Raw genomic sequence first — 25,876 nt, forward strand, 5'->3', positions numbered from 1 at the left:
ATAATCCTTGAAGCCTGTGCTTTGCAGGCTTCACAACTTTGCAGATGTGATTAAGTTAAGGGGAGAGAGGGAATGATCCTAGATAATCAGGGTGGCCCCTAAATGCGATCATAAGAGTCCTCATAAGAGAGGGGCAGACAGAGACTTCACACACGCAGAGGAAAAGATGTTGTGAAGACAGAGGCAAAGATGGGAATGATGTGGCCACAGGCCAAGGAATGCAAGTAGCCTCCAGAAGCTGGAAGAGAAAATGCACAGAAAAAGACAAGGAACAGATTCTCCTCTAGAGCCTCTGTAGGGAACACAGCCCTGCTAACACCTTGACAATAGCCCAGCAATACTGATTTCCAACTTCTGGCATCCAGAATGTGAGAGACCAAATTTCTATCATTTTAAATCACCAAGTTTGTGGTAATGTCTTATAACAGCTTCAGGAAGAAACTAATATACTGACAAATTCAAGTTTAAAAGAAAAGTTTATACAGATAGAAAATAATTTCTAAATATGACATAAATACTTTTACAAAATTAGAGTCATGAAAATGAAGATGCTGAGCACCTGGGTGGCTCAGTCGGTTAAGCCTCCAACTCTTGATCTTGACTCAGGTCAGGATCTCAGGGTCGTGAGATCAAGCCCTGCGCCAGGCTCGTACTGAGCATGGAGCCTGCTTGATATTCTCTCTTCCTCTCCCTTTGCCCCACCTCCCATGTGCTCACATGCACATTTGCTCTCACTCTCGCTCTCTCTCTCAAAAAATAAATAAAATGAAGGATGTTAAGAACACGCAGAATGGGGGTGCCTGGGTGGCTCAGGTGGTTAAGCATCTGCCTTCGGCTCAGGTCATGATCCCAGGGTCCTAGGATCAAGCCCTGCATCAGGCTCCCTGCTCAGTGTGGAGTCTGCTTCTCCCTCTCCCTCCACCTCTCTGCCCCCACGTTGGTGTTCCCTCTTGCTCATTCTCTCTCAAATAAATAAATAAATCTTAAGGAAAAAAAAAAAGGAACATTGAGAATGAAAACACAAGCTACATAGAAAATAAAATATTCCAAAATTGAATCAGGGAGAAATAGAAAATCTGAATAGCCCAATTACTAGTCACAAAATTGAATTGGTAATCAAAAAACTCCCAACAAACAAAAGTCCAGGATGAGATGTTTTCACAGGTAAATTCAACCAAACATTTACAGAAGAGTTAATATCTATTCTCTTCAAACTATTCCAAAAAACAGAGAGGAAGGAAAGCTTACAAATACATTCTACAAGGCCAGCATTACCCTGGTAACAAAACCCAGACAAAGAAACTACAAAAAAAGAAAAAGAAAGAAAACTATAGGCCAATACCCCTGATGAACACAGATGCAAAAATCCTCAACAAAATATTAGCAAACCACATTCAACAATACAATAAAGGATCATTTACCATGTTCAAGTGGAATTTATTCTGGGAATGCAAGGATGGTTCAATATCTGCAAGTCAATCAATGTGACATACCACATTAAGAAAATGAAGGATAAAAACAATACAATCATCATAATAGATGTGGAAAAAACATTTGACAAAATTCACCATCCATTTACGCTAACTCTCAAAAAAGTGGGTTTCAAGGGAACATACCTCAACATAATAAAGGCCATATGTGAAAAACCCACAGCTAATATCATACTCAACATTAAAAGCTGAAAGCTTTTTGTTTAAGATCAAGAACAAGACAAGAATGTCCATTCCCTTCACTTTTACCGAACATAGTACTGTCTATTCAACATAGTCCTAACCAGCAATTAGATAGGGAAAAGAAATAAAAAGGCATCTGAATTGATAAGGAAGAAGTTAAACTGTCACTATTTGCAGATGACATGACACTGTACATATAAAACCCTGAAGACCCCACCAAAAAACTATCAAAAATAGTTATAGAACTTACAGAATTCATCAAAAATTCAATAAAGTTGCAGGATACAAAACCAATATACAAAAATATGTTGTGTTACACATGTTAAGAAAAAAGAAAAAGAAGAAGATAGCAGGAGGGGAAGAATGAAGGGGAGTAAGTCAGAGGGGGAGACGAACCATGAGAGACAATAGACTCTGAAAAACAAACTGAGGGTTCTAGAGTGGAGGAGGGTGGGGTTCTGGGTAGGTCTGGTGATGGGTATTAAAGAGGGCACATTCTGCTTCAAGTTTAAAAGAAGATGTTCTTAACATCCTTCATTTTATTTATTTTTTGAGAGAGAGAGCGAGAGTGAGAGGTGTTATGCACAAACAATGAATCATGGAACACTACATCAAGAATTAATGATGTAATGTATGGTGATTAACATAACAATAAAAAAATTTTTAAAAAATAAATATAAAAATATGTTGTGTTTCTATACACTAATAACAAAGTAGCAGAAAAGAAATTAAGAAAATAATTCCATTTACAATTACATCAGAAAGAATAAAATGCCTGGGAATAAACTTAACCAAGGAGGGTTAACCAAGACCTATACTCTGAAAACTACAGAACACTGATGAAAGAAACTAAAGTCGACACAAATAAATGGAAAGATATTCCACGTTTATGGATTGGAAGAATTAATATTGTTAAAATGTCCATTTAACCAAAAGCAATCTACAGATTCAGTGCAATCCCTATCAAAATACCAATAGCAGTTTCACAGAACTAGAAGAGATAATGCTAAAATTTATATGGAACCACAAAAGATTCCAAATAGCCAAAGCAATCTTAAGGACAAAGCTGGAGGTATCACAGTCCCAGACTTCAAGATATACTACACAAAGCTATAGTAATCAAAACAGTATGATACTGGCCTAAAAATAAACACATAGATCAATAGAACAGAATAGAAAGCCCAGAAATAAACCCACACTTAGATGGTCAATTAATCTGACAAAGGAGGCAAAAATATACAATAAGGAAAAGTCTCTTCAACAAATGGTGTTGGGAAAACTGGACAGCTACATACAAAAGAATGAAACTGGACCACTTTTCCACACCATCCACAAAATAAACTCAAAATGGATTAAAGACCTAAATGTAAGACCTGAGACCATAAACTCAGAAGAAAACATAAGCAGTAATCTTTCTGCCATTGGCCTTAGCAACATTTTTCTAGATATAGCTCCTCAGGCAAGGAAAACAAAAACAAAATTAAACTATTGGTACCATACTAAGACAAAAATCTTTTGCACAGCAAAGGAAACCATCTACAAAATGAAAAAGCAACCTACTGAATGGGAGAAAATATCTGCAAATGATACATCCAATAAGGGATTAATATCCAGAATACATAAAGTATACAACTCAACACCAAAAACCCAAATAATCCAATTTAAAAATGGGCGGAGGAACTGAATAGACATTCTTGCAAAGAAGACATCCAGATAACCAACAGACACATGAAAAGATGGTCAGGGAAATGCAAATCAAAATCACAATGAGATACCACCTCACACCTGTCAGAAGGGCTGAAATCAAAAACATGAGAAACAACAAGTGTTGGTGAGGATGTGGAAAAAAAGGAACCCCCGTGCACTGTTGGTGTCAATGCAAATTGGTGCAGTATGGAAAACAGTATGGAGGTGCCTCAAAAAATGGAAAATAGAATTACCATATGATGCAGTAATTCCACTACTGGTTATTCATCGAAAGAAAATGAAAATATTAATTTGAAAAGACATATGCACTCCAATGTTTATCGCAGCATTATTTACAATAGCCAAGATATGGAAGCAACCCAAGTGTCCATCCATAGATGAAAGGATAAAGAAGATGTGGTATAGATATACCATGGCATATTACTCAGCCATAAAAAAGAGATACCTTGCCACGTACAACATGCATGGACCTAGAGTGTATAACGCTGCGTGAAATAAGTCAGAGAAAGACAAATAGCATATGATTTCACTCACATGTGGAATTTAAAAAACAAACCAAACAAACAGAAAAAAAAAAAGACAAAAGAACAGACTCTTCAAAACAGAAAACAAACTGGTGGTTGCCTGAGGAGAGGTGGGGGGGTGGGGATGGATGAAACAGATAGAAGGGGATTAAGAGCACACTTATCTTGATGAGCGCTGAGTAATGTATAGAATTGTTAAATCATTACACTGTACACCTGAAGCAAATGTAACATGGTACATTAATATACTCAATTAAAATAGAAAAAAAGCGTATGTACAAGAATATCCATCAACAATAGATTTAAAAAAAAACTGTCGTAGATTTAGATGATGAAATAACACATCACAATGGAAAAGAGTGAACTGTATATACCCAACATGAATGAATATACCCATGATGAATGAATCTATACCCAACATGAATGAATCTCGCACACAGAACACTGACCAAAAGAAGCCTGACACAAAACAGCATACGCTATGATTCCATTTATATGAAGTTCAAGAACAGGCACATATTGAGGTATGGTGACAGAAGTTAGAACGGTGGTTTCCCTGGGGGGCTCTGTGGGGGGGAACCACAGGGGAGCCTGCTGGTGGGCTGGAAATGTTTTATATCTTAATCTGGGGGTAGGGAATTTACATGGATGTATACCTAAGTAAAAGGAATTGAAGTGTACATGTCAGATTTATATTCTTTACCATATATAAGTTAGATCTTAATAAAAAAAGAACATTAAATATTTATTTTAAAGAAATGACAGAAATGTAGCAAGGCTAATGCATCACATTTAAAATCATCAGAAAACCAGTATACCATTCCCAAGTTTCACTTAAAAAAGTTTTGGATTCTCCTCATTTGCAAAATTGGACTGGTAATATCTTACCAACCTCATACAGCAACTAAGAGAATTAGATAATGTATAAATATCTTTGCACTCCTATAAGAGAAGTCCTATGTCAATATAAGGTAATATTTGTGGAGCAGTCCAAGATACCATTTTCACTTAAGTAATCTCTTAGATATAGTACTTCCATTCTTTTAAAATACAATAACTAAAACCCATAAAGTAAATGAAAGAGGAACCTTGAGTTAGGCCAGCAACAAATTGATAAATTGATAATTGGTACTAAAGTAGAGCTGCCCATTCTTTCCATGACCCTTCTGATGGGCAATTATCATTCAACTGAAAAGTTAATGTTTATCCTAATGTTAAATCTTCCTGAAGGATTCTAGAATCTACCTAGGACAGGGTACTCAATTCCAGAGACTCTAATCAAAGATTTATAAAGTTTCAAGCCCAATAGTACCATCCTGCTCATCTCCTTTTTGAGAGTTATTAATAAAACAAACAAGGTTGCAATCATCTCTCTTTATACATAAATAGCACGGTTCAAATCATATAGTTCCTCTAAATCAGAGCTGTCCAGTGTGGTAGCCACTAGCCATATGTGGCTACTGAGCACTTGCAATTTGGCTAATCTGAATTGATCTGTCCTCTAAGCATAATATACACACCATTTTCAAAATTTCATACAAAAAAGAACACAACATATCTTACTAATATTTTTATATTGATTACATGTCAAAATGATAACATTTTTAATACACTGGGTTAAATAAGGTATATTACAATGAATTTAACTGGTTTATTTTTAGTTTTTTTAATGTGGCTAATAGAAAACTTTCAATTCTATATATGGCTTGCATTATATTTCTATTGGACACCAGAGAGCTAAATAAAGATGGAAATTTTCATAATGCTCTTTCTCTCAAGACAGAATTTTCAAAAGAGTTTTAAGAATTAGGGTGAAGATTGCTTAAATGTTTTCTGGCCAAATTACCTGTCTTTGTCAACATTTAAAATCTATGATGAATCTTTATAATCAACTGAGTTTTAGAATGGTGTAGGATATTTGCCCCATGAAGTCACAGAATATTTAACCAGTTTTCCCTGAATTTTAATAATATGTAAACCTGTAGTTCTAAAACTTTTCAGGGCTTTATACTGCTGAGGCAAAGAAATGACCTTAAGAGATCTCCCACATAAGTTTCCAGGATATCCCAACACAAAAGCTACATTCAATTCACCAAAAATGATACTGCTATGAGCTGAATTGTGTTCTCCCAAATTCATATGTTGAAGCCCTAACCCCCAATATGATGGTATTTAGAGGTGGGGGTTTGGGGAGGTAATTAGATGTAGATGAGGTCATGAGGATGCGGTGCTGACGATGGGATTAGTGTCCTTAAAGAAGAGGAAAAGATCAGAACTCTCTTTGTCTCTGTGATGTGAGGACACCGTGAAAAGGGAGCCATCTACAAACCAGAAAGAGAGCTCTCACCAGGAACTGAGCCTGCCAGACCTTCATCTGGGACTTCTAGTCTTCGGAACTGGGAGAAAATAAATTTCAATTGTTTAAACCACCCAGTCTACTGTATGTATTTTGTTATGGCAGCTCAAGCAACAAATACAGACACCCACTGCTTAAAGCAATCTTTTTTATTAAATACCATAATTAATCTTCACCTAAGGCTATTTATGAATACATACTTTTTGTTATATAAAGACATAGTGAGGGGCATCTGGGTGGCTCAGTCAGTTAAGCGTCTGCCTTTGGCTCAGGTCATGATCCCAGGGTCCTGGGATCGAGCCCCGCATCGGGCTCTCTGCTCAGCGGGGAGCCTGCTTCTCCCTCTCCCTCTGCTGCTCCCCCTGCTTGTGTGCTCGCTCGCTCTCTCTCTGTCAAATAAATAAAATCTTAAAAAAAAAGATGTTCTACACATATGAAAAATAAAAAAATAAAGACATAGTGATTTGTGCAATGTGAAAAATAAAAAATATTTGTTGATTTTCTCTATGTGTTAATAGGACAGGTCTGACCTATGGCCTCTGCAGACCAACTCACTCACAGACCATCTACGTTTCAGCCAGGTAAAAGGGTTGAGGAAAATTATTAGTATCTAAAAACATTGTTACTTCACAATATTTCATTCTTTATTATATAAAAAATATTTTCTTCAGTATGTGGAACTCCTATTTCTATTCTAACTGAAAAAGCAAAATTGTTCATCTCTCCCCTAGGGATTTGCTTCTTGGTGTGACGCCTTCAATGATTTCACCAGAGTTTAAGCATAATAAAATCTCATTTTATGCTCCAAGGCAGGAAGGATCCTAAATGTTCCTCAACCAGTATAGTGCATAACCTTGTGGCTTTGGGGATAGCATTTAAGGAAACGTCACAAAAAAGAAAGGGTCCCAGCCTAGGGAATAAAATAGTATGCTTGTTTCTTTAGAAACGTTCAAGACATCATCAGATGTTTACTGCCTGGTTTTTAAGAAAGAAAGGGGGAGGGATGGAAGAGAACCAAATAACATAGTGGATTAAATCCCTTTTTATCACTTTAGTCTCTTTTGCCATTTAGAGCTCCAAGGGGTCTAAGTGACTCCAAGAAAACGATACAAAATTTTGTGTGTCCTACACATATTTTCTGGGAAAGTGACCCTGAGCTTTGAGCATAATCTCCACGGAAACAGTGACCCAAAAAAGGTTAAGACCCTCTTGGTTAAGGTTTGCTTCAGGGAAGTGAATGGACATTTCTCCTCACACCTGGCCAGGTATAACCAGCCTCCTCACTTGCCGCCTACCCCCTAAGACCTCAGAAAGCATACCAGGTCCTGCTTCCACTATTTGATTACCTTGTTCCTCGGTTTTGTTTCCTGGTGTGTGTGTATGCTAGCTGCCTCCAACTTCCCCCTTCCTAAATTGTCCTATTCTGTGTATCACAGGGAAACAGAGTGGCTCTCTCCTCCTCCGAGGGTGACCCATGGTCAAATGTATCACATTTACCAACATACCCTTTTCCCTTATTCCTCGTCACTCTTTTGGGGGCCACCTGAGTTTGCTACCGTGCTGAATGGGTTGTCCACCTCTTTGCTCTCTTTGTATTTAGGTCTAGGAACGGTCAGTTTGGTGAGGTACTTTCAAGCATGTCCGATCATAGTCCAGTACTGCCGTTCCCAGGCGGTGTAAAATTCTCTTCCATTCCCACCCTAAAGAGGTTGTGAGAAGGAAACGGCGTGCTCCTAGCTCCCCAGAGAAGAACATTATATAAAAGTAATAAAAGCATCCTGTTGCTGTCAATTATTTTGGCACTATTACACCAAGTGGCAGAGTCCCCCGCACCTGCCTTCGCCATTTCTTCCCTAAGAGTCAGCAGAACTGTCATCGAGCACCCACTGACACGGGACCCCTCACTCCTTCCACCCTCTCCAGGCCCCACATTCCAAGTTGTCTCCTTGAGTATAACTCCAGGTCTTCCTACAACCCTCTTTGTATTGAGGTAAAGAATTGAAGCTCACTCTTTTCTGTACTCTTCTCACCAGTAAATTCTCAAATCTCTTAGTTTCCTTGCAGAGCGCAGAAGGGTAAGTTGTGTGTGTGTGTGTGTGTGTGTGTGTGTGTGTTTCCTAAAACTTGCATAGGGGTAAGTTGTGTGTGTGTGTGTGTGTGTGTGTGTTTCCTAAAACTTGCATAGGGGTAAGTTGTGTGTGTGTGTGTGTGTGTTTCCTAAAACTTGCATAGGGGTAAGTTGTGTGTGTGTGTTTCCTAAAACTTGCATGGGGTAAGTTGTGTGTGTGTGTGTGTGTGTGTGTGTGTGTGTGTTTCCTAAAACTTGCATAGGGGTAAGTTGTGTGTGTGTGTGTGTTTCCTAAAACTTGCATGGGGTAAGTTGTGTGTGTGTGTGTTTGTTTCCTAAAACTTGCATAGGGGTAAGTTGTGTGTGTGTGTTTCCTAAAACTTGCATGGGGTAAGTTGTGTGTGTGTGTGTGTGTGTTTCCTAAAACTTGCATGGGGTAAGTTGTGTGTGTGTGTGTGTGTGTGTGTTTCCTAAAACTTGCATAAGCCCGTGAGTGTGGCCCTCCGACATCCTGGATCTCAAGGCAAGGAGTGGGCTGGCCGGGGGATCCCCGACACCCAACACTACGTATAACGAGCTCGGCCCCGGGGAGCGGCGGCGACAGGCTGGCGAGCTCGGGGCGGAGAGCCGGGCCCCGAGCAGCAGCGCCCCGACCCCCCGACCCCCGCGTCCGGCCGGGCCCGCAGTCCCCGCGGGAAGGCCGGCTGGCCCGGCCGAGGGCGCTGCGCCGCGGCCTCCGGCTCCTCCTCAGGGCGCCGCGCGTCCAGGCCGGTGGGTGGCGGCGGTCCGGGCCCCCGGGGATGGCGGCGGCCGCGCTCCGCCAGCAGGTGGCCCCGGGGTCCCGGCGGCGCCGCCTCCTCCCCGGCGCCCCTCCTCCCGCGGGGGCGGTCAGCGCCCCGACCCGGCTCGCACCCCGCCGCCGCCGCCCTCGGCCCGCCCGCCGCGTCCCCGGGGCCGCGCTCGCCGCCGCCGCCGCCGCCGCCGCCGCGTCCGGAGCAGCGCCCAGGCCGGCCCGCGGCCAGCGCGCAGGGCGCCGGCAGCACCCGGCCCGCCGCGCCGCGCCCTCCCCGCCCCCAACTCGCTCCCCAACGGAAAGTTCGGCTCCGGCTGCGTGTGGCACAGAGACCGGGAATGAGAAGGGGTCGGGGGGCGTGCTGAGGGGACCGGGCGGCGGCGGCGAGGCGGGGGCAACTTCTCCCGGGAAAGCGCCTCCTGCCGACCCCGCGAGCCGCAGCCCCCGAGTGGGCTCGAGGTGGTTTTTCCCTTGCCTTTGCCTCCCCCTGCGGATTCAAGACACGGACCTTGGTCCTGGTGCTCCCGCTGCCGGGTGGCAGGAGCCAGCGCTGCCGCCGCCACCGCCGCCGCCGCCGCCGCCTCGGCCGCCGCTCCCTCCGCCCGCCGGCCGCCCCCTGGCCGCAGCCCCTGCCTCCTGCCAGCACCATGGAGTTCTCCGAGAGGAAAAGGAGCAGGAAATCCCAGAGCTTCAAACTGGTGAGCCGAGGTAAGCGGCGGGCCGCGCCGGGCCGGGCGGGGGGCGTGCGGGCGGCGGAGGGAGGACTTGGCGCCGCGTAAACATCCCCGCGCCCGGCCCGCCGCCCCTCGCCCCGCGCCGCGGCCGCGCGTCCCACGCCGGGGGTCCGGGCTTCCGGGACCCCCGAATCTCCTCCCGCGGGGGCCGCGGCCGCACACGCCGCGCGGCGGGGAAAGTTGTGCGGGGGGGAGGCAGGATGTTATTCAGCGTAAACAAGTCGGAAGGCACATCAGGAAATTAGCAAACAATGACACTTGGGGAGCCGAGAGCCTTCTTTGGTATTCCACTCCTGTGGCTAGGTTGGGGGTTGGGGGAGAACTGCCTCTCCGTCAGGCCGTGCACACACGGATCCCCGACCAATGGTTGTGGGTTTGCTTTTTTCCCCCCCCCCAAACAGTAGCAAAAAAGGTGGTGGTTCTTTTAAGAACCAGAAAGAAGCTCATTAGGTGGACGAGGCCAAATGAGAATTGTTGACCTCCGGCATCTTTTCTAGAGACGTTATTTGGGTTGGAAAGGTATTTTGGAATAGATCCCTTATCGGTCAGAAAAGTATCCCTATTTAAAAAAAAAAAAAATCCAGCCGGTTCCTGACGATTTAACAGGTGTACACCGCGGTTTTCTGGCTTGGGTCTATTTTATCAGGGGAGGGGAAAGTTGAATCGCCTTGCCTGTGTTCAGTTACTTGTCAGAGGCTTTATTTTCCTTACTGGACTTTGTCAGAGACGATGAGAACTTAAGAGCAGACATTAAAATATGCCTTAAAATGCATTGTGTCACCTTAAATGAGAGGCAGGTGACTTTTTTCGTCCTAATGTCACAAGTCCTGATACTGAGTTTGGAATCACCTTGTTTAAATATCTTCTTTGAGTCAACTTGAGGTCAAAACCAAACCACAGAACCTGTCCCTTCTCTTCTGTTTTATCTAGCACTGGCATCAGAGAGCAAGGCGATTGTTTGAACAACCTGGGGAAGTCACATGTGAGGTGATGAAAATTAGAGGGGGATTCCAAGTAATAGAGCTTTTCAAACTAAGCTGAGCTAACTATGATGTAGATTCCATAAAGCCTGCTTTTGGCTAGCCTGAAAATGGTTTGACTATAGACATTTTGAAGATCTGCGCATATCTGTTTCCCCTGATTTAGTTTGGAGGCTGTTTAATGAAAGAGGCCTGAAATAGTTTTCCGTATTCAAAATATATGGCTCTTCCCTCTTTCTCTGTGTGGATTACTCAGTCATTTGTACTTTAAAAATCTTCCATATGTGACTGGCCTGTTGGTCTATTGATTCATTCAGGAATGTAGGCTGCTTTCTTATTTATGACCTCAGGGAACTTAACTACTTTATCTGAAAAGTGAGAGTAGTTTTGTAGACCTTGTCCTGTCAGGTCTCCTGCCACAAAAAAGGGAATGGCTGTTAAGAAGGAACCTCTATTTTCTTACCTAGACGATCCTACTTTTTAGAACTAGACCATTGGCAAGCCCAGCAGCCTCCGTAGAGAATAAGGAGGCTCATAAAGTACTGTATTTTTAAAAAGTTTGACTGACATAGCAAGTTTTTCATTTTCCTTTTCTTTAAATTATGGGTCTGATTATTCTCTCTGCTCTGCAGGTGCATTTTTCGCAAATAAACTGTCGTATATTAGAGTGCAGTAGCTGAATGCAAAAGATTGTGTGAAAGACAAGAATCTTGCTTTCTTATCTAGACTAGACTATATTTGAAATAACAAATCAGTATTTTTCGTGTGTGCTTTCCGGTAAGCTGCTTAGAGGCTGGGATTTTGCTGGGTAAACTGAGAAAACTGAGTGTTGGGTTGCCCTAAAGCATGCTATTGATATACGGTACTCATGGAAATGAGTTGGGGAGATAATTTTGGAATCACCCGCTGGCCTATGATTGGGCAAGGTTTTTCTTTCCCTTATAAACATACTTGTCATTTGAAAGCAAAAAGGCCTAGTAATTGGCATCTCTGGGCCAAATTTACTGTGAAAACCATGTGATCAGCAAAGCTGTTTTCTAAAGTCAAAGTAATATTTCAAGTTTGTGTACTTCTTCAGAGTAAGCAAAGTTTTAGGGATTATTAGTGACTACAAATTCGGTGGTTAATCGAGTTATTGGAAATTATATTTATAATTTATAGATTCTACATCTTATATATAATGAGAGTCTAGTTTTTATTGTTTATTCATAACTTGCAGGTCATTAGAATTTTAATTTTTGGTTGTTTTCTCATCCCAGATTATCACCATGAGGTATATAAGATCTCAGAATTCAGCAACGATGTTAATGGGGAGGCCAAAGAGACCCAACCCATTTATTTAGGTAGGTTCCTATGTCAATTAATTTCTCAGCAAAACAGTGTGGCCATTTGCAATTAGGGGGAAGGGGAAAAAAAAAAAAGATTGTGCCAGAACGGGAAATGTCTGCCATTGCTTAATGTATGACATTCTTTTCAAGACCTTTTATTTTACAGATTGCCAATATATCCCTTATTAACATTGCTAAAAGTTGTAATTTCAGACATAAATGTTTATTAGTGTCTACACACAGTACTAATTATCACTCACTCCCAGAGCCAGCTGCTGACAGTGCAGGTTTGTCGCTCTGTGCTCACCCCATTTACATTGCATATTCGCTGGCATGCTTCACTAGCAATAGTCTGTGTAATTGGGGTATTACATCTTTGACATCTGGATAACAGAAATTCAATTTCCAGGAAGCTGCTATTTGTTTGGTTTTGCTTCTGCCTTGGGTGGGACAGAGGATTAATATGCTGTCTTATTACAATGTCCCTTCACCTCTGTGGCCTGGTTGCTAATCCTGCCATGACAAAATTAAATTAAATCTACAGTCAAAAAGCGTAAGGAAAATCAAAGTGTGATTGTCCGCCCAACCACCTCTTGAGAGTACGAGCTGTCATTTTCCTGGCCTTGTGTGCATCTCCCCCCGATATCTGTGGGCAGAGAGACTAGCCATGCTTTGCTCTTACCCTCCCTCATTCCCAGCTCACCTCAGGGACGGGCTGAGCAAAAGCAGCATCTGGGAGACCATCCGACAAGGGTAGCTGCATGATGAATAAGGAGGTAGTCAGGAGCATTGCCGGTCTCTCCAAGTGCAGCTTTTGGTACAAATGCCGTACGTGAGGGATCTTGCATGTGCAGTTTGTTATTTGTAGACCATGAACCCAAAATCAAACAACTTGCGATTTTGCCACTAAGACTGAAGTACCCATAAAGTAGGAGAAGTAGGAGTAGAGAGTAAACGGTGGCATGTGGCTTCCACCTTGCCCATCCTGCGCACCTCCCCACCCCCAGTAGTAGGGTGAGAGCTGGGTGCTGCACGGCAAGGGAGCAGAAAGTGGGAGAAAGGGCAGGAGGGATGAAAAGCAAGGGCCAGCTTTGCCAGCTGGGAGTATCGAGGGCTGAAGGAAGTAGGGTTGCTGCTCAGACCCAGTGTGTGTAGTACTGCAAATCCCAACAACGTGAAAGCCAGATGGTGGAGTACTCTGTCACCAGGATCTCTCTTTTTGGCTTTGAGGGAGAGAAACGGTGGGTAGCGAAGGACTCAGAAATCAAAACGGATACTTGATAGAGGTGAAACAGGAGGGAAGGCTCAGCATTTCTTACATAAGTGACCACTGAAGGCACGTAGATCTTTGCATCCTAGCAGAGACTGTCACTGAGGCCGGCAACTATGCTCAGCACCTGTTTACGGTTAAGAGAACTAAAAACCAAAAAGTAAATCACCAAGTGAAATGCTACAACCCAGAAAGAGAATATTCTTGGATTGTATTCTCTTCAGTTCCTTAAACTGAATCAATTGGAATTCTGTAGTTTCAGTTCCCTAAACTTGATTGGTTGGAATTCTGTATCTAAGTACCCCTTGTCTTAGTCATTGGAAATGAGGAATTTGCCTATTAGTAGAAAATGTACATTTATCATAAAAATGGAACATCATGTCCTTGGTTGAGTTATTCTTCAACAAAGCAGGCTTTTCCTCCCCCCACCCCGTTCTGCTGTGTATTTGGAAAACAGTAAGGATGCTATACAGTGAGGCAATTCTGGGTACGACAGAGTAGGGGGATGAAGAACAGGAAGATGCTGGTGCTCAGAATTCAGTAAAATGCAAACTCTTGAAGGGCACACACTGCTGCTTTCAGTTTTCCCAGCTCGAGTCCGGGAAGATAGAGAACATTAGCCAAAGACCAGGGTCAGGATAAGCTTTTCAAGTTGCTGGTTAAGACGGCCTCAGACATCAAGAGACCAAAGACTGAACAGTCTTGCCCATTCTGGGGGAAGTGGGATATGATTCCCAGAGAACATTTGTGTTTTGTGATTTCCAGGTCAATTTTTTTAAAAACTGGAAGAGCAAATGATTATGCTAACATAATTTCTAGAGCAGTTGGGAATAGTTACTGAAAACATAGCAAAATAAAAATTTGGTTGTTGACGATGTTCTAAAACAGGCCTTTTTAGTTTATAGGTACTCTTCCCAAAACATAGATTTAAAGCATGTTTGTTTTATAAATTGCTAGAATCTATCCATAATGTTACTTGCTCGGGTGTAGAATTCAGTGTGAGGTTTATGACATCCAAGGGAGTTTGTTAGCAAAACGCCAGAAGAACTGTTTCAACTATAATCTAAGTCCTAAAACATGGCCCCTAGGGTGTTGTATAAGATTTTCTGTGTTCAGACATATGTATTATTTTTAATATTATCTGCACCTATAAGATTAAAGTTCATGTCTCGGGAAAAGAGAGTGAGTGCTCTGGGTTTTGGCAGAGTTTCCACATGAAATCTATTTCTCTGGAATATTTTTAGGTTGTTGACTAATGTAGCACATCCAACATGGTAGGATAGCCCAATAGTGTGAATGGCTTGGCTGAGTGCTTTGGGAGTTACTCACACATTTTTAAGGTGATAATAGGGCCAGAGGAGGTTACTTTGCCCTGTGGACATTGACATTGTCAGGCTGGCTATGACGGGCTACCATAAAAATTTGAGCCCTGTTTGGAGAAAAACAAAAATTTGTTTTAATCAATTTAACAGATGTTTTCTGAGAAAAGACTATGCACTCAGCGCTTTTCTGGAATGGGAGTGGGGTTGGGGTAACCAAAGAAATGGAAAGGACAGAGACCTTGTTCTCAAAGATTAAGTCCAGTTGGGGAGATGGGACAAGTTCAGAACACAATTAAGGAGCAACATTCAATAATCATACAGCTCCAGTCGTTGGGCACTCTCTGCGTGCACGGTGTTGACTGGAGCACCTCACATGAATTATCTCATTTACCTCTCGGGGCAAATCTGTAAGTCATTATCATCCCCATTTTGTACATGAGACTTGGATGTTTGGTAGCCTGCCAGGGCCTCTCAAGTAGCAAGTGCCATAGCTGGGATCCCAGTGCACATCGCCTGTGCTGGAAACACCCCACTGCTCGCCCCTCTGTGTGAACGATAATTAACTGACAAATAGGAACCACTAGGGCAATGAGCAAAAGTAGCGTTGGAAGGGAAGGAGCAAATGTAGGGTCAAGTGGAAAGCTCTGGAAGGGCTAGACCTCGAACTTGGGGATGCTTTGGATAGGCAGAGGGGAGCTGGAGGAGATCCGGGTGGGAAGGGTGCCAGGAGCTACAGCAGAGAGGGAAGGGGCCTTAGAATCAGACGTTAAGTGAGGGTCGCCCGTTTAAAAACTGCTTCCACGCCTGTCATCCTGTGGTTTTTACTGTATTCCTGTAAGGTCACTGGGGCAGATGTTCTTATTCCCATTACCTAGAGGACGGAACTGAGGCTCAGAGTAAAGCAACTTGCTCATAAATAGTGGAACCTGGAGTAGACCCACGGCTCCTGTCCAGAAATCTTTCCCCTCTATGTCAGGCCAGACAGTTCAAGGATCATCAGGAGACCTTACCTGGTATAGCAAGGCACTTTTGGAGAATATTTTAGTGAGATGGTGAGTTTATTACTTGTAACAATAACACAAACATTTGATAAAATCTCTTTTGAGACATTGGATTTTGTTTTAGATTTACTGTCATAATATATAAATTTGGAACATGTCGGATTTTCAGGTGTTCAGTCTCACTCATTTATTCACTTGACAAATATTTGTTGAGCTCCAATTATATGCCAGGCTCTGGCCCTGTTCTAGTTCCTTTTGATCCTTAGTTCTGTTACACAGCTTTCAGAAGACAAAGCACAGTGTGCTGTAGCCATGCCAGTTGAGTGGGGTCGAGATGTCTGAATTTTGAAATCTTTTACAGTGGCTTTGCTGCTGCCAGCTGCCCCCACCAGGGTCCCCAGAGTCTCCTCAAAGACAACACACTCAGATAATCCCTACCCACTTTTCCAGGCTAGGGAGTCAGCCTCTCACGGCAATGTAAGTCTCCTTCCCGGAGAAGTGGGCAGGTGCATGTGTTAAATGGGGGTGCTCTTTACCTAGAGTCAGGCGGCCTGGGTCCTGCCTGCTTCCTGTCTCCTCCCAAGAGGGAAGGGGCCCCAGTGTGTCACCTTACATGTGGCTGAAGTTCCATGAGTGAGAAGCACCCTCAAATAACATGAAGGTCCAAGTGGGCCTGAGTGTTTCTTGGGGTTAGAAACATGGCCAATAATGGTAGGTGTCATTTTGGGAGAGCTGGCTGTGTGTCAGGCACTATGGTAAGAACTTTGCATGTTACCCCAGGTGACACATCCCACCTTGCCTCCCCACCTCTGCGGGCGTCTTGCAGCTTTTAGGGTGTCCTTGTCACCATGGAAAAACCTCTGGTCTGAATGGTTTCTCGGGTTTCCTACAGCACTAAAAGTAGGCCTGCTCATCCTCTAGGTCCACAGATGGCTTCCAAAACAATTGCAAGCAAAGTCAAGGTTGAGAGAGACTCTTGAACACTGAGGGCTTCCTTGAATAGAAGCGCACGTGTAAATATGCTTCTGTAGCCGTAGATGCAGACTTAGACGCTCTTAGATATCACTCACTGCCTAAAGTTCGGGAGGTATTTGCAGTTAGGCCGTCGCGTACTTGGATTAATCATTTAGCTAATATCTCAACTACACTGTGAGGCAGCTGTTACATCTGTTATGGAGACAGGAAGCTGAGCTCGGAGGTGAAAGTGATTTGCGCAAGGGCTCACGGTAATTAGTAGTTGAGCATGCTTTAAAACCAGGTCCCTCGATGTCCGGTTCTGCCCTCTCTCACTGTGTCAGGGCTGCTTGCTGTCCTGCCTTCCTCTGCCCTTCTGGCCACACGGGCTGAGCGGGGTGTGTGACTCCTCAGCCTCTCCGCGGCAGAGTGGGGCTCCGAATGTGAGAGGGGGCACCGTCTGGCGGTAGAAGGGGGGGGCGGGCAGAAGCTTCGACTGGGCAGAGCCTAGGACCCACTTGGGAAGAAAGGAAGTAACACGGGTTGAACATGTGCTGTGCATGGGGCACTTCCTGTACTGGAGGAGTAGTGTTATTTCCATTTTTAAGTGAAAAAGAGGGGTCTTTGGAAATGTCAGTTTGCCCAGGGTCAGAGAGCGCGCAGAGGAGAGCCTGGTGTTTCTGCTCTGCCATGCGGCCTCTGAGACAGCCAGGCCCCCTCTCCTCCTCCTTTTGCTGTACTTTGTCTGCTCCTAGTTCACCTTCCTAGTCTTACCTCCTTCTTCTTCCTACTAAAAACGTGTGCTTATGTCAGCCTGGTCTCTTAGCATTCCTTCTGGGAGCACCTTGCCCTGCCCACGTGTGTGCCTCTCACCAGCCTGCTCTCTCCAGGCACTCCCATGTCTTCGCCCTTTTCCAGACTCCATCTATTAGAGTCCTATCTCCTATTGGTTTCTAAAGCCCAATTCAAACATTACCTAGGCCTGGAGGCCTTCTCAGTTTGTCTAGCACATTAGAGAGAAGTCAGGTTTAAAGTCAGAAAACCTTGGTTTGAATCTCAGGTTAACAGTTAATAATACCTTGCCCAAAACTCTTGAGGGGTTTTCTTTATCTTCTGTAATAGAAAAGTAATGTTGGCCCGGACCTCCCCAGCAGGTTCCCCTACAGCATATAGGAACCCCAAATGACAAAACACTTTTTCAAAGTAGGAAATGCTGTATTCTTATTTTTATTATCGCTTTGTGCCTTCTCCTTCTGGAAATAGAATTTAAATGTTCTTCTGAATATCTTAGCACTAAATAATAACATCATTCTTTTATGGCACTTACCACGTACTACCTAATACCTACTTATTTTGTACACGGCTTTATTGCCCTCCAAGTTACCCTGGAGACACCCCCATTCGCCCCCAAACCTGAACAATCACCGCATTGAATTGTGGTTGTTTATTTGCACCATCTCTCCTCATGTAAATTGTAAGATCACAGAGTGAGTGTGACCTGGATTCTTTTTCATATCCTTTGAAGCACACAGCACAGTGTTGTGTTCATAATAGGTACCCAGATGATAGGTACTCAAATACCTAAGTGCGTGAATATGTTGGACACCGTCATACAGACCAATGAAGAGTTGCTTTAATTTATTTTTTTAAAGATTTTATTTATTTATTTGAGAGAGAGAGAGAGCGCACAAGTGGGGGGAGAGGCAGAGGGAGAGGGAGAAGCAGGCTCCCATTGAGCAGGGAGCCTGACTCAGGACTCGATCCCAGGACCCTGAGATCATGACTTGAGCCGAAGGCAGATGCTTAACCAACTGGAGCCACCCAGGCGCCCCCTGAACAGTTGCTTTCAAATATACCACTCTGTTAAGATTTTGGAGACATTTAGTGAGCCAAACTAAAATATGCCACATTTAACTGGAAGAATCTTTTGTAATATATTCAACTAGCACAGAAATTTGGGATTTCTGATGTTGATTTGTGAGATACAACTTGAAATCTTTTTTTTTCCCTTCAAGTCTAGAAAAGACCAAAAAGGAGAGGCCCTCACGTACAAAAGCCAGCGACATGTTGAAAATCAAAACAAAAATGGTCTGTGCTCTCCTGGCTCCGTATTGTGCTGTAACATTGGTGCACCCTCTTAAGGGTGCTTAAGAGAGGACTGACCTGTTTATCAACTGCTTTTTGGCATTGTCTGGTTCTCAGGTTCCAGAGGAAGCGATTTTCCCTTCCTAAATTTCAGGAAAACCAAAAGCCAAGCATTCAACAGGCCTTGGTGCGTGTCACACCGTGAGGGAGCGCACACGCTGTGCCCGCTTACCAACGCCCTTCCGTGTCCCAAGAAAAAGTTGCTTCTTTCTGTTTCTCTTCAAGACCTGGTGTGGTTCAGGAACCACCCTCGGGGTAAAATGTACCATACGTTGTGATCATTTGCTGTTTCTACTCTGATCATGACCAAATCATTAGGAAAAAAAAAAAAAAAAAACCCTCCAAGAAGGACAGGCTCAAAGGAGATGTATTAACAATTTAGCCTCTTTGGTTCCCATGGGAATATGGATTTTTACTTTTGGAAGAAAATAACATGGCCATCTATAAGATAAAATAAAGATTTTGGAACAGTATGTTTTGCATCTCCAAGTTAAAAATAGATCTAGGACATTTACAAAGCAACTCTGTTATTCTCATAAGTCACAGATTACTGGAGAGAACGCTACCTGGAATCGAATGTGCCCAAATGTGCGTCCACAGTAGTAGGGGGTGTGGACCCCACAAGGAGCAGATGCCCAAATCTGCAGAGATTTATCCAGGGGCTGGGCCACTTGGGTTGCTCCTTGCCTGAACGTCTTCACTGTCTGCGGCTTTCAGGTTAGGACTGAGACCCCTCAGCCTGACAGATAAGACTCTGCATGAACTGCCACCTGTATCCTTGGAGCTTATTGCTGACGCTGTCCTTCCAGCTCCCAGGCGTCAGCCATACCAGACCGCTTTCATTCCTGTAACAAGAATCCGTCCTTGCCTTTGAAGCCAGGCACTTTCTCACCCTGGTGGCTGCACGGAAGCCACAGAAATTCCTCTGCTTGGAATTTCACACTTGCATCATCCTCCCTCTTCTTTGCTTGGCTTTCTCTTTTCCCTAAGGACTCCAAGTTTGATGTAACTTCCTCCAGGCAGTCTTCTCTGATTCCCCTCACCTCTCCCTCCGCAGCCTCCGGCGTGGTGCCATCACAGCAAAGGCATTGCTGGTTTACTTCTCTCTCTCCCCACCGGGGTGTAAACTCCCTGAGAATCATCCCTGTGTCCCCACTGCCCGGCACCACGCTGGTCACGTAATAATCATCAGTACATGCTCAGGGAATGAGTGAGATGTCCACTTTTAAATTCAAAGTAAAGTGGTGGAATCAGCCACTTGGAAACTTTATTATTCAACTCTCACCTCTAAGTTCCGCGCTGGCTTTAAGGGGTGAAAATTTACACTTCCTTCTTAGTAGCTAACTGGACCTCACATACCAAGAGTAAAATTTGTCAACACTGACTGACCATAGAAGCTTTATTTTTCATTTCCTATTTTTGTTCCTTTTTTTATTAGGTTAATGGCAGGGCCCCCTCTTAAAGTTTAACCCTGAAAGAGGACGCACTTCTGTGCCTGTGGGCATATACCAGCCCCCTGCCCCCAGCGCCCTGCCGATAGACCATGCTGTGCGGGCACCTCCGGGACCTGCAGTCCCGTGGGCCTGGCGTCTGCCTTGCTGGGCTCTGCCTGGTATGACCTCTACCGCCCTGTCTCTCTGAGCCTTCATTTCTCCAGTCTCAGCTTGAATTCCTGCAGGGCAGGACTCCGTTGACCGTGTTTCTGGTACATGATACTTGACACAGTCAATTCTCGATAACTATTTTTGAACAAACAAATGAGTACCATGTTTAAAACATGTTAAAAATGCAACTTGCTGCCAATTATCAGCTGATCTGAGTGGGACCGTCTATTGTGGCGAGACGGGTTTTCTTGTGCAGCACTGTCCCACGTGTTACAAGAGGACTGAATATTGGCAGCATCAAAGTATGTAAACGTCAGGAGCACCCGCTCCCTACACATGTCAGCTGGCACGTGGTCCTCTGCAGGCCAAGGCTGTGGGGTTAGTTAGCTTTGAGCAGAGAAGCGCTATTGCTTTGCTCTAGACTAGACACCCCTTCACCTGGCTCTCTCCCAGATGCCCATGTGAAGGGGGCAGAAACAAGGGGCTGAGGTGGACGCACTCAGCCGCATCACCATACCCAGGGCGAAATCAAAGGGCACATTCCATTCATGGTCAGGTTACTGAGCCTCCTCTCTATACAAAGGACAGCTTATTACATGCATATTCGATCATATATTTTAAAATCATTAAGAAGTTTAGACAGATTTCCTTTCAGTATTCCAGACAATCAGTATCCTTGTAAATAAGAATCCATAAAATTGTTTTCTTCGTATTGCATTTTTTTCAAACATGTCCAAATATACTGTATCATTTGAACTGCAAGAGTTTTACAATGTTTTTTTACTTCAAAATCAAATTTTATATCTGAAAGGTTAATGGAGAAAACTAATTATGCTATCTGGTAACCAAATGTGTGATGAGACATTTGTCTCTGTAATTAACAGCAAGGAACTTTTATAGTTTCATAAAATCGAATGCTACATAGAAGTATTCTGTGAGCATTTGTTTGGATGAGGTGTCCAAAACAGAGATGTTTATGGATGATATAAAGTTGAACTGAAATGTAATGCAGGTGTCTCTGCATCTCACAGCATTTCTCATTGTTGAAATGGAGGCCAGAAGATTAATAACTTTACTTTGTCATGATAAAATAAGTAATGTGTTCTTGGAACAGTGGTACAGTACATAAGTTACTCAGTAATTCCAAGAATTTATTCTGTTCCAGGAATAATATCCTTAACAATTTATTTTTACAGAAAAAGTTGATGCAACATAATAGCCTTATGAAGTTGCTTGTATGGCTAATAGAATTATATCTCAAATGTGACTTTACACCTCCATATAAAATGTAAAGAACCCCACAAAAATGCAAGGTTAAGGTACAAGCTAAAAGTAAAAAATCAGGAGATGCAAAAGTTAAGGTTCTTCTGTTAACATTAACTCATGCTCATTGCACATATATAATTTTTTCAATTACGAGCAAGACTTTAATGGGTACTGTAATAAGCATTGTGTGAAATCCAGTTGAAAAGGAGTTGCTGCAGGAATGTTAGCCTGAGCTTTCTCTGTACGTTCGTTGTTCTGCTGTTTAGCTCTACTCTGGAAGTTAGAGCCTGCTGCCTTGCGCAAAACGGACATGTGCGGCCCAGATCTGACTTGCCTTCCTCTGGTCTGCTTTGGTCATTCTGGGCAAGCAACTTAGTCTCATCCTTCATTAAGTGGGGCACATGAGTCCCTGTCTGTCACCTCTGATGAACTAGGAACATGATGAGGATGAGCTATGTTCCTTTGGGAAAGCTTTCATAAGAAGACATGATTGAATTTAGGCACCAAGTGGCCTCTGCTTCCAGCCCTGCACACTCCGTGGGAAATGAGAATCAAAGACAACACAGATGTTGATCTACGTCTTGACGTGTCAGTGGTGTTTTCTTTCTCAGCTCTCCTCAACGGCAGCTTCTCGGCATATCTGATCCTAGAATTGCCTTATTCTTGTATTCACTTTGTGGGTATTTGGTGAGTAGCCATTAGTGCCAAGCTAAGAGATTTTGAAGCTCCCTAGGTTGCGATAGGGGGATGCAGGATTCTGCGGGAACACAGAATGGGGAGGCCCTGGCCAGGCCTGGGGGGTTAGGGGATATGGGCTTTGAGACGATGACATTCCCTTCCGCTGAGACCTGAAGGGTAAGTGTGGGGTGGGGCTGGAGCTGAGGCTGTGTGAAGGCCAGGAAGTGAGAGCACTTCCAGACCACTGAGAGACCTTCCTTCTAAAGGAAAGCAGAGAGCCCTCCGGCTATCCATTACAGCCACTAATTGGATTGGTATTTAATTGTCCTGAAGTGAGGCCTGGGCGCCGGTATTTTTACAAAGTTGTCTAGGTGATCCTAATGTGCAGCCGAGACCTGAGAGCCACCGGTTTAGAATAAGGGAGGTGGGGGTCGGGGAGGGGACCGTGGCAAGAGCTAGACTGGAGAAATAAGCCAGGAGATGCAGAGCCGGGCTCCATCCTGAGGTGGTTGGCATTCCAGTGAGGTGTGTCACATAATGAGGTTTGCGTGTTTGAGAGATCACACTGGCTTCGGGCTGGAAGAGGGATTGGAGGGAGGGGCGCGACACTGGAGGCTTTTGGCAGTAGCCCCATCAAGAGATCATGGGAACTGGGGGATGGAGAGAAGTGGAAGGATTCAGAAGTCACAGTCAGCAGGACTCTGTGATTAATTGGCTGTGGGAGGGCAGGGAGAGAGAGAAGTCCCAGGTTTCTGGCTTGGATGGCTGGGTTGGTGCTCACGGAGAGTCAGCATTAAATACAGTTTTGGACGTGGATTTAAGGTTGCTGTTGCAAGTGGGGCTGTCCAGTGGGCAATTGGGTGTGTGGGTCTGGAGCCCCGAAGGAGGATCAGGGCTGGAATCCTCACATACAGATGGTCACTGGAGCCAGAGAGAGGATCGAGGGTCCAGAAAGGGTGTGGGGAGTGAGAAGGTTGCCCAGGCAACATCCTGAAAACCTTCGACATTTAAGGCAGGGCTTTTCACACCAGTGGTTGTGACCTGTAAGTGGGTCATGAAATCAATTTAGCAGATTGTCACCCACATGAGCTAACAACAATAACAGTAATAATAATAACAAAGATAGAGTAGAATAGAAAATGTCAGAGTGCATTGCACGCAGGAAGGATAAATTCATGAATCTTTTTTTAGTTATGTATGTAGTGTGCGTGTGTGTTTGTGTGCGTGTGTATGAAAGTATGTGAAATCATGAAAAATGTATTTCTTGCTATGAACTATGGTCATAAAAGTTTGGAACCCACTGACTTAAGCCATGATGGCCTTACCTCTGGAGATTTGTCATTAGTCTCACTCGGGAAAGACTACCACTCTCCAGGTGCTTTTGGACCCAGACTTTGCAGAGTTCCCTGAAATCCTTGGAAGAAAAAGGTGCTGTGAATAGGATCCATTTCTCATCATCAGTAACACTATTTACTTTGAAGATGAGACTATACAACAGCATGTATATTTAACTTGGAATATTTTAAAATTTTAAATGGCTGAAGAAATACAGTATGGCCAGTACTTAATCACGTTCATATTTAACTGATCCGCGATGTGGATGTGTAAATTGACGGCTCAGTGAGGGGAGATTTGCACGTCTGTATTAGCATTCTTTTAGAAGTTTTCTGTACAGGAAGGCAGAGGATCAGCATTTCAAATTCTATCGAAAAGGACTGTCTCTTTCCAGACAGTAAATTATGAACATTTTATCCCTTATTGAATGAAGGCAAGATTTTGGTTATGCTACTATAGGAATGTGGAAGCAGCTCTTAATCTACAGTCTTATTTAACCTATGTGTATTGCCACATTCAAAGACTTTTGCTGTGTTTCACAGAATCATGAACATAAATAAATTCTGATTGCATGTCTTCTAAGTATTAATATTTGGCTTCTGTAGAACTCACAGGATTCACAGGAACCGTGCTGCCAATTTAAAAGGAAATATCTGAACCTTATTCTCCTTTGTTAGAAACTAAGTTGAAATCCATTGTTTCTACCATATGTTTGTTAACCTAACTGGGTGGTTAAGGTGCTAACTAGTTCAAACAGCACCCAGTGTGTGTCTGACAGCTTCCTGGATACCATGCGGCTGGATTATTTTGTGAATGGCCTCCTTCCTGCCAGTCAGCCAGTTCCTTGAGCACTTTAGTAGGGTAGCTCATGGACCTTGGCACCTGACCTACCCAGTTTAAAACTCTAATCTCAAAGTCTCTGTTATTTCCTGGGTAAAATGTATTCATCAACATTCAAACCTCTTAGCTTGTCATCAGGATTGAAAGTTGGCAGAGTTTGCCAGAGGGCCTGGTGGTACATAGTGCGAGCTCCATGAATCGTGGCTGTAACATTTTCCCCCCATATACTGCCAAATCACTTTTAAAAAGTACATGGGTTGGGGTGCCTGGCTGGCTCAGTTGGAAGAGCGTGTGACTCTTGATCTCAGGGTCGTGAGTTCGAGCCCCACCTTGGGTATAGAGATTACTTATGTACATACACACATACATAAACAAACTTGAAAACAAATGAAGAACACATGGCTTGTATGAGCTTCAAGGAAAAGTAATCTTAGGCCTGTACACCAAGAGTTGCAAAACAGACCGCACCCCAGCACCCTCTTTCCTTGACTTGCTGGCCACCTATTACTCGTTCTTGTCCAACTTCATCTTTCCTGGGTGACACCGTAAGCTTTCACATCCAAAGCTGCCACTATACCGAGCTTCAGCATATCATAGGGAGAAGATTATACATAATTCTCCTAGGTCATTTTTTTCTGACAAAGAAATAATACATATTAATTTCAAAACCATCTTTAAAGTTAAAATTGAGAAAGGTGAAAAGAAAGGTATCAAGTAAAAAGGAAAACGTCCCATCCCCGTCACACTCTCCAGTAACAACCACTGTTAACAGTAGAGTTGTTTTTGCAAGCGTTACAATGCAAGGAAAAGGGGATCATGGTGTATAATGTTTTGTAACTTTTTTGCTTAACCGAGTCTCCATTTATTCCACAAGAATTGAGTGGCTAGTTTGAGACAGGCAGTCGGCCCTGGTTATAAAGTAATGAATGACGTCACCGTGATATCAACTCTGACGAGTTTACAGTTTGTCTTGTGCATACCTCCAAATGCCTATAAAAAGGGCTATTTCGTACTTTACAGGATATGTAAACATACACCATAATTTCATTACACCGACATGCCATGATTCACTTATATAATGCTCCACTGATAAATGTTTGGATGGTTCCCAGAGTCTCACGAGTACAATGATGCCCTTGTGAATATTTGTATATATGTCATGGGTGCTCATTGTGATATTTCTATAGGATCAGTTCCTGGAAGTGGAATTGCTGAATTTCCCTCCAGAAAGGTTCCCTACCAACAGCATATGAGAGTGACTGTAACCCTACACCTTCACCAAAAATGGGTTTTATGAA

The 25,876-nt window shown here is 43.5% G+C and overlaps 2 protein-coding genes across 14 annotated transcripts in view; one reads left to right on the forward strand and one right to left on the reverse strand.

The window, feature by feature from the left end:
• PRPF18 (pre-mRNA processing factor 18) overlaps positions 1 to 9,655 on the reverse strand; it is a 103,851-nt gene extending 94,196 nt beyond the window's left edge. For all 4 annotated transcript variants that reach the window (XM_027592109.2, XM_027592108.2, XM_027592107.2 and 1 more), the window contains exon 1: positions 9,630 to 9,655. The gene's annotated coding sequence lies outside the window, so the exon portion shown is untranslated. The remainder of the gene's footprint in view (positions 1 to 9,629) is intronic.
• Positions 9,334 to 25,876, forward strand: part of BEND7 (BEN domain containing 7) — an 88,516-nt gene continuing 71,973 nt past the window's right edge. For 8 of the 10 annotated variants that reach the window (XM_027592090.2, XM_027592088.2, XM_027592089.2 and 5 more), the window contains exons 1-2: positions 9,334 to 9,829; positions 12,095 to 12,178. In XM_027592090.2, the coding sequence (XP_027447891.2) occupies positions 9,769 to 9,829; positions 12,095 to 12,178 (145 nt within the window). In that variant the 5' untranslated portion in view covers positions 9,334 to 9,768. The remainder of the gene's footprint in view (positions 9,830 to 12,094; positions 12,179 to 25,876) is intronic. The other 2 variants (XM_035729128.1, XM_027592091.2) reach the window with 2 other exon arrangements.

The sequence above is a fragment of the Zalophus californianus genome, chromosome 9 (genome assembly GCF_009762305.2).
Source record: "Zalophus californianus isolate mZalCal1 chromosome 9, mZalCal1.pri.v2, whole genome shotgun sequence".
Classification (NCBI taxonomy): domain Eukaryota; kingdom Metazoa; phylum Chordata; class Mammalia; order Carnivora; family Otariidae; genus Zalophus; species Zalophus californianus.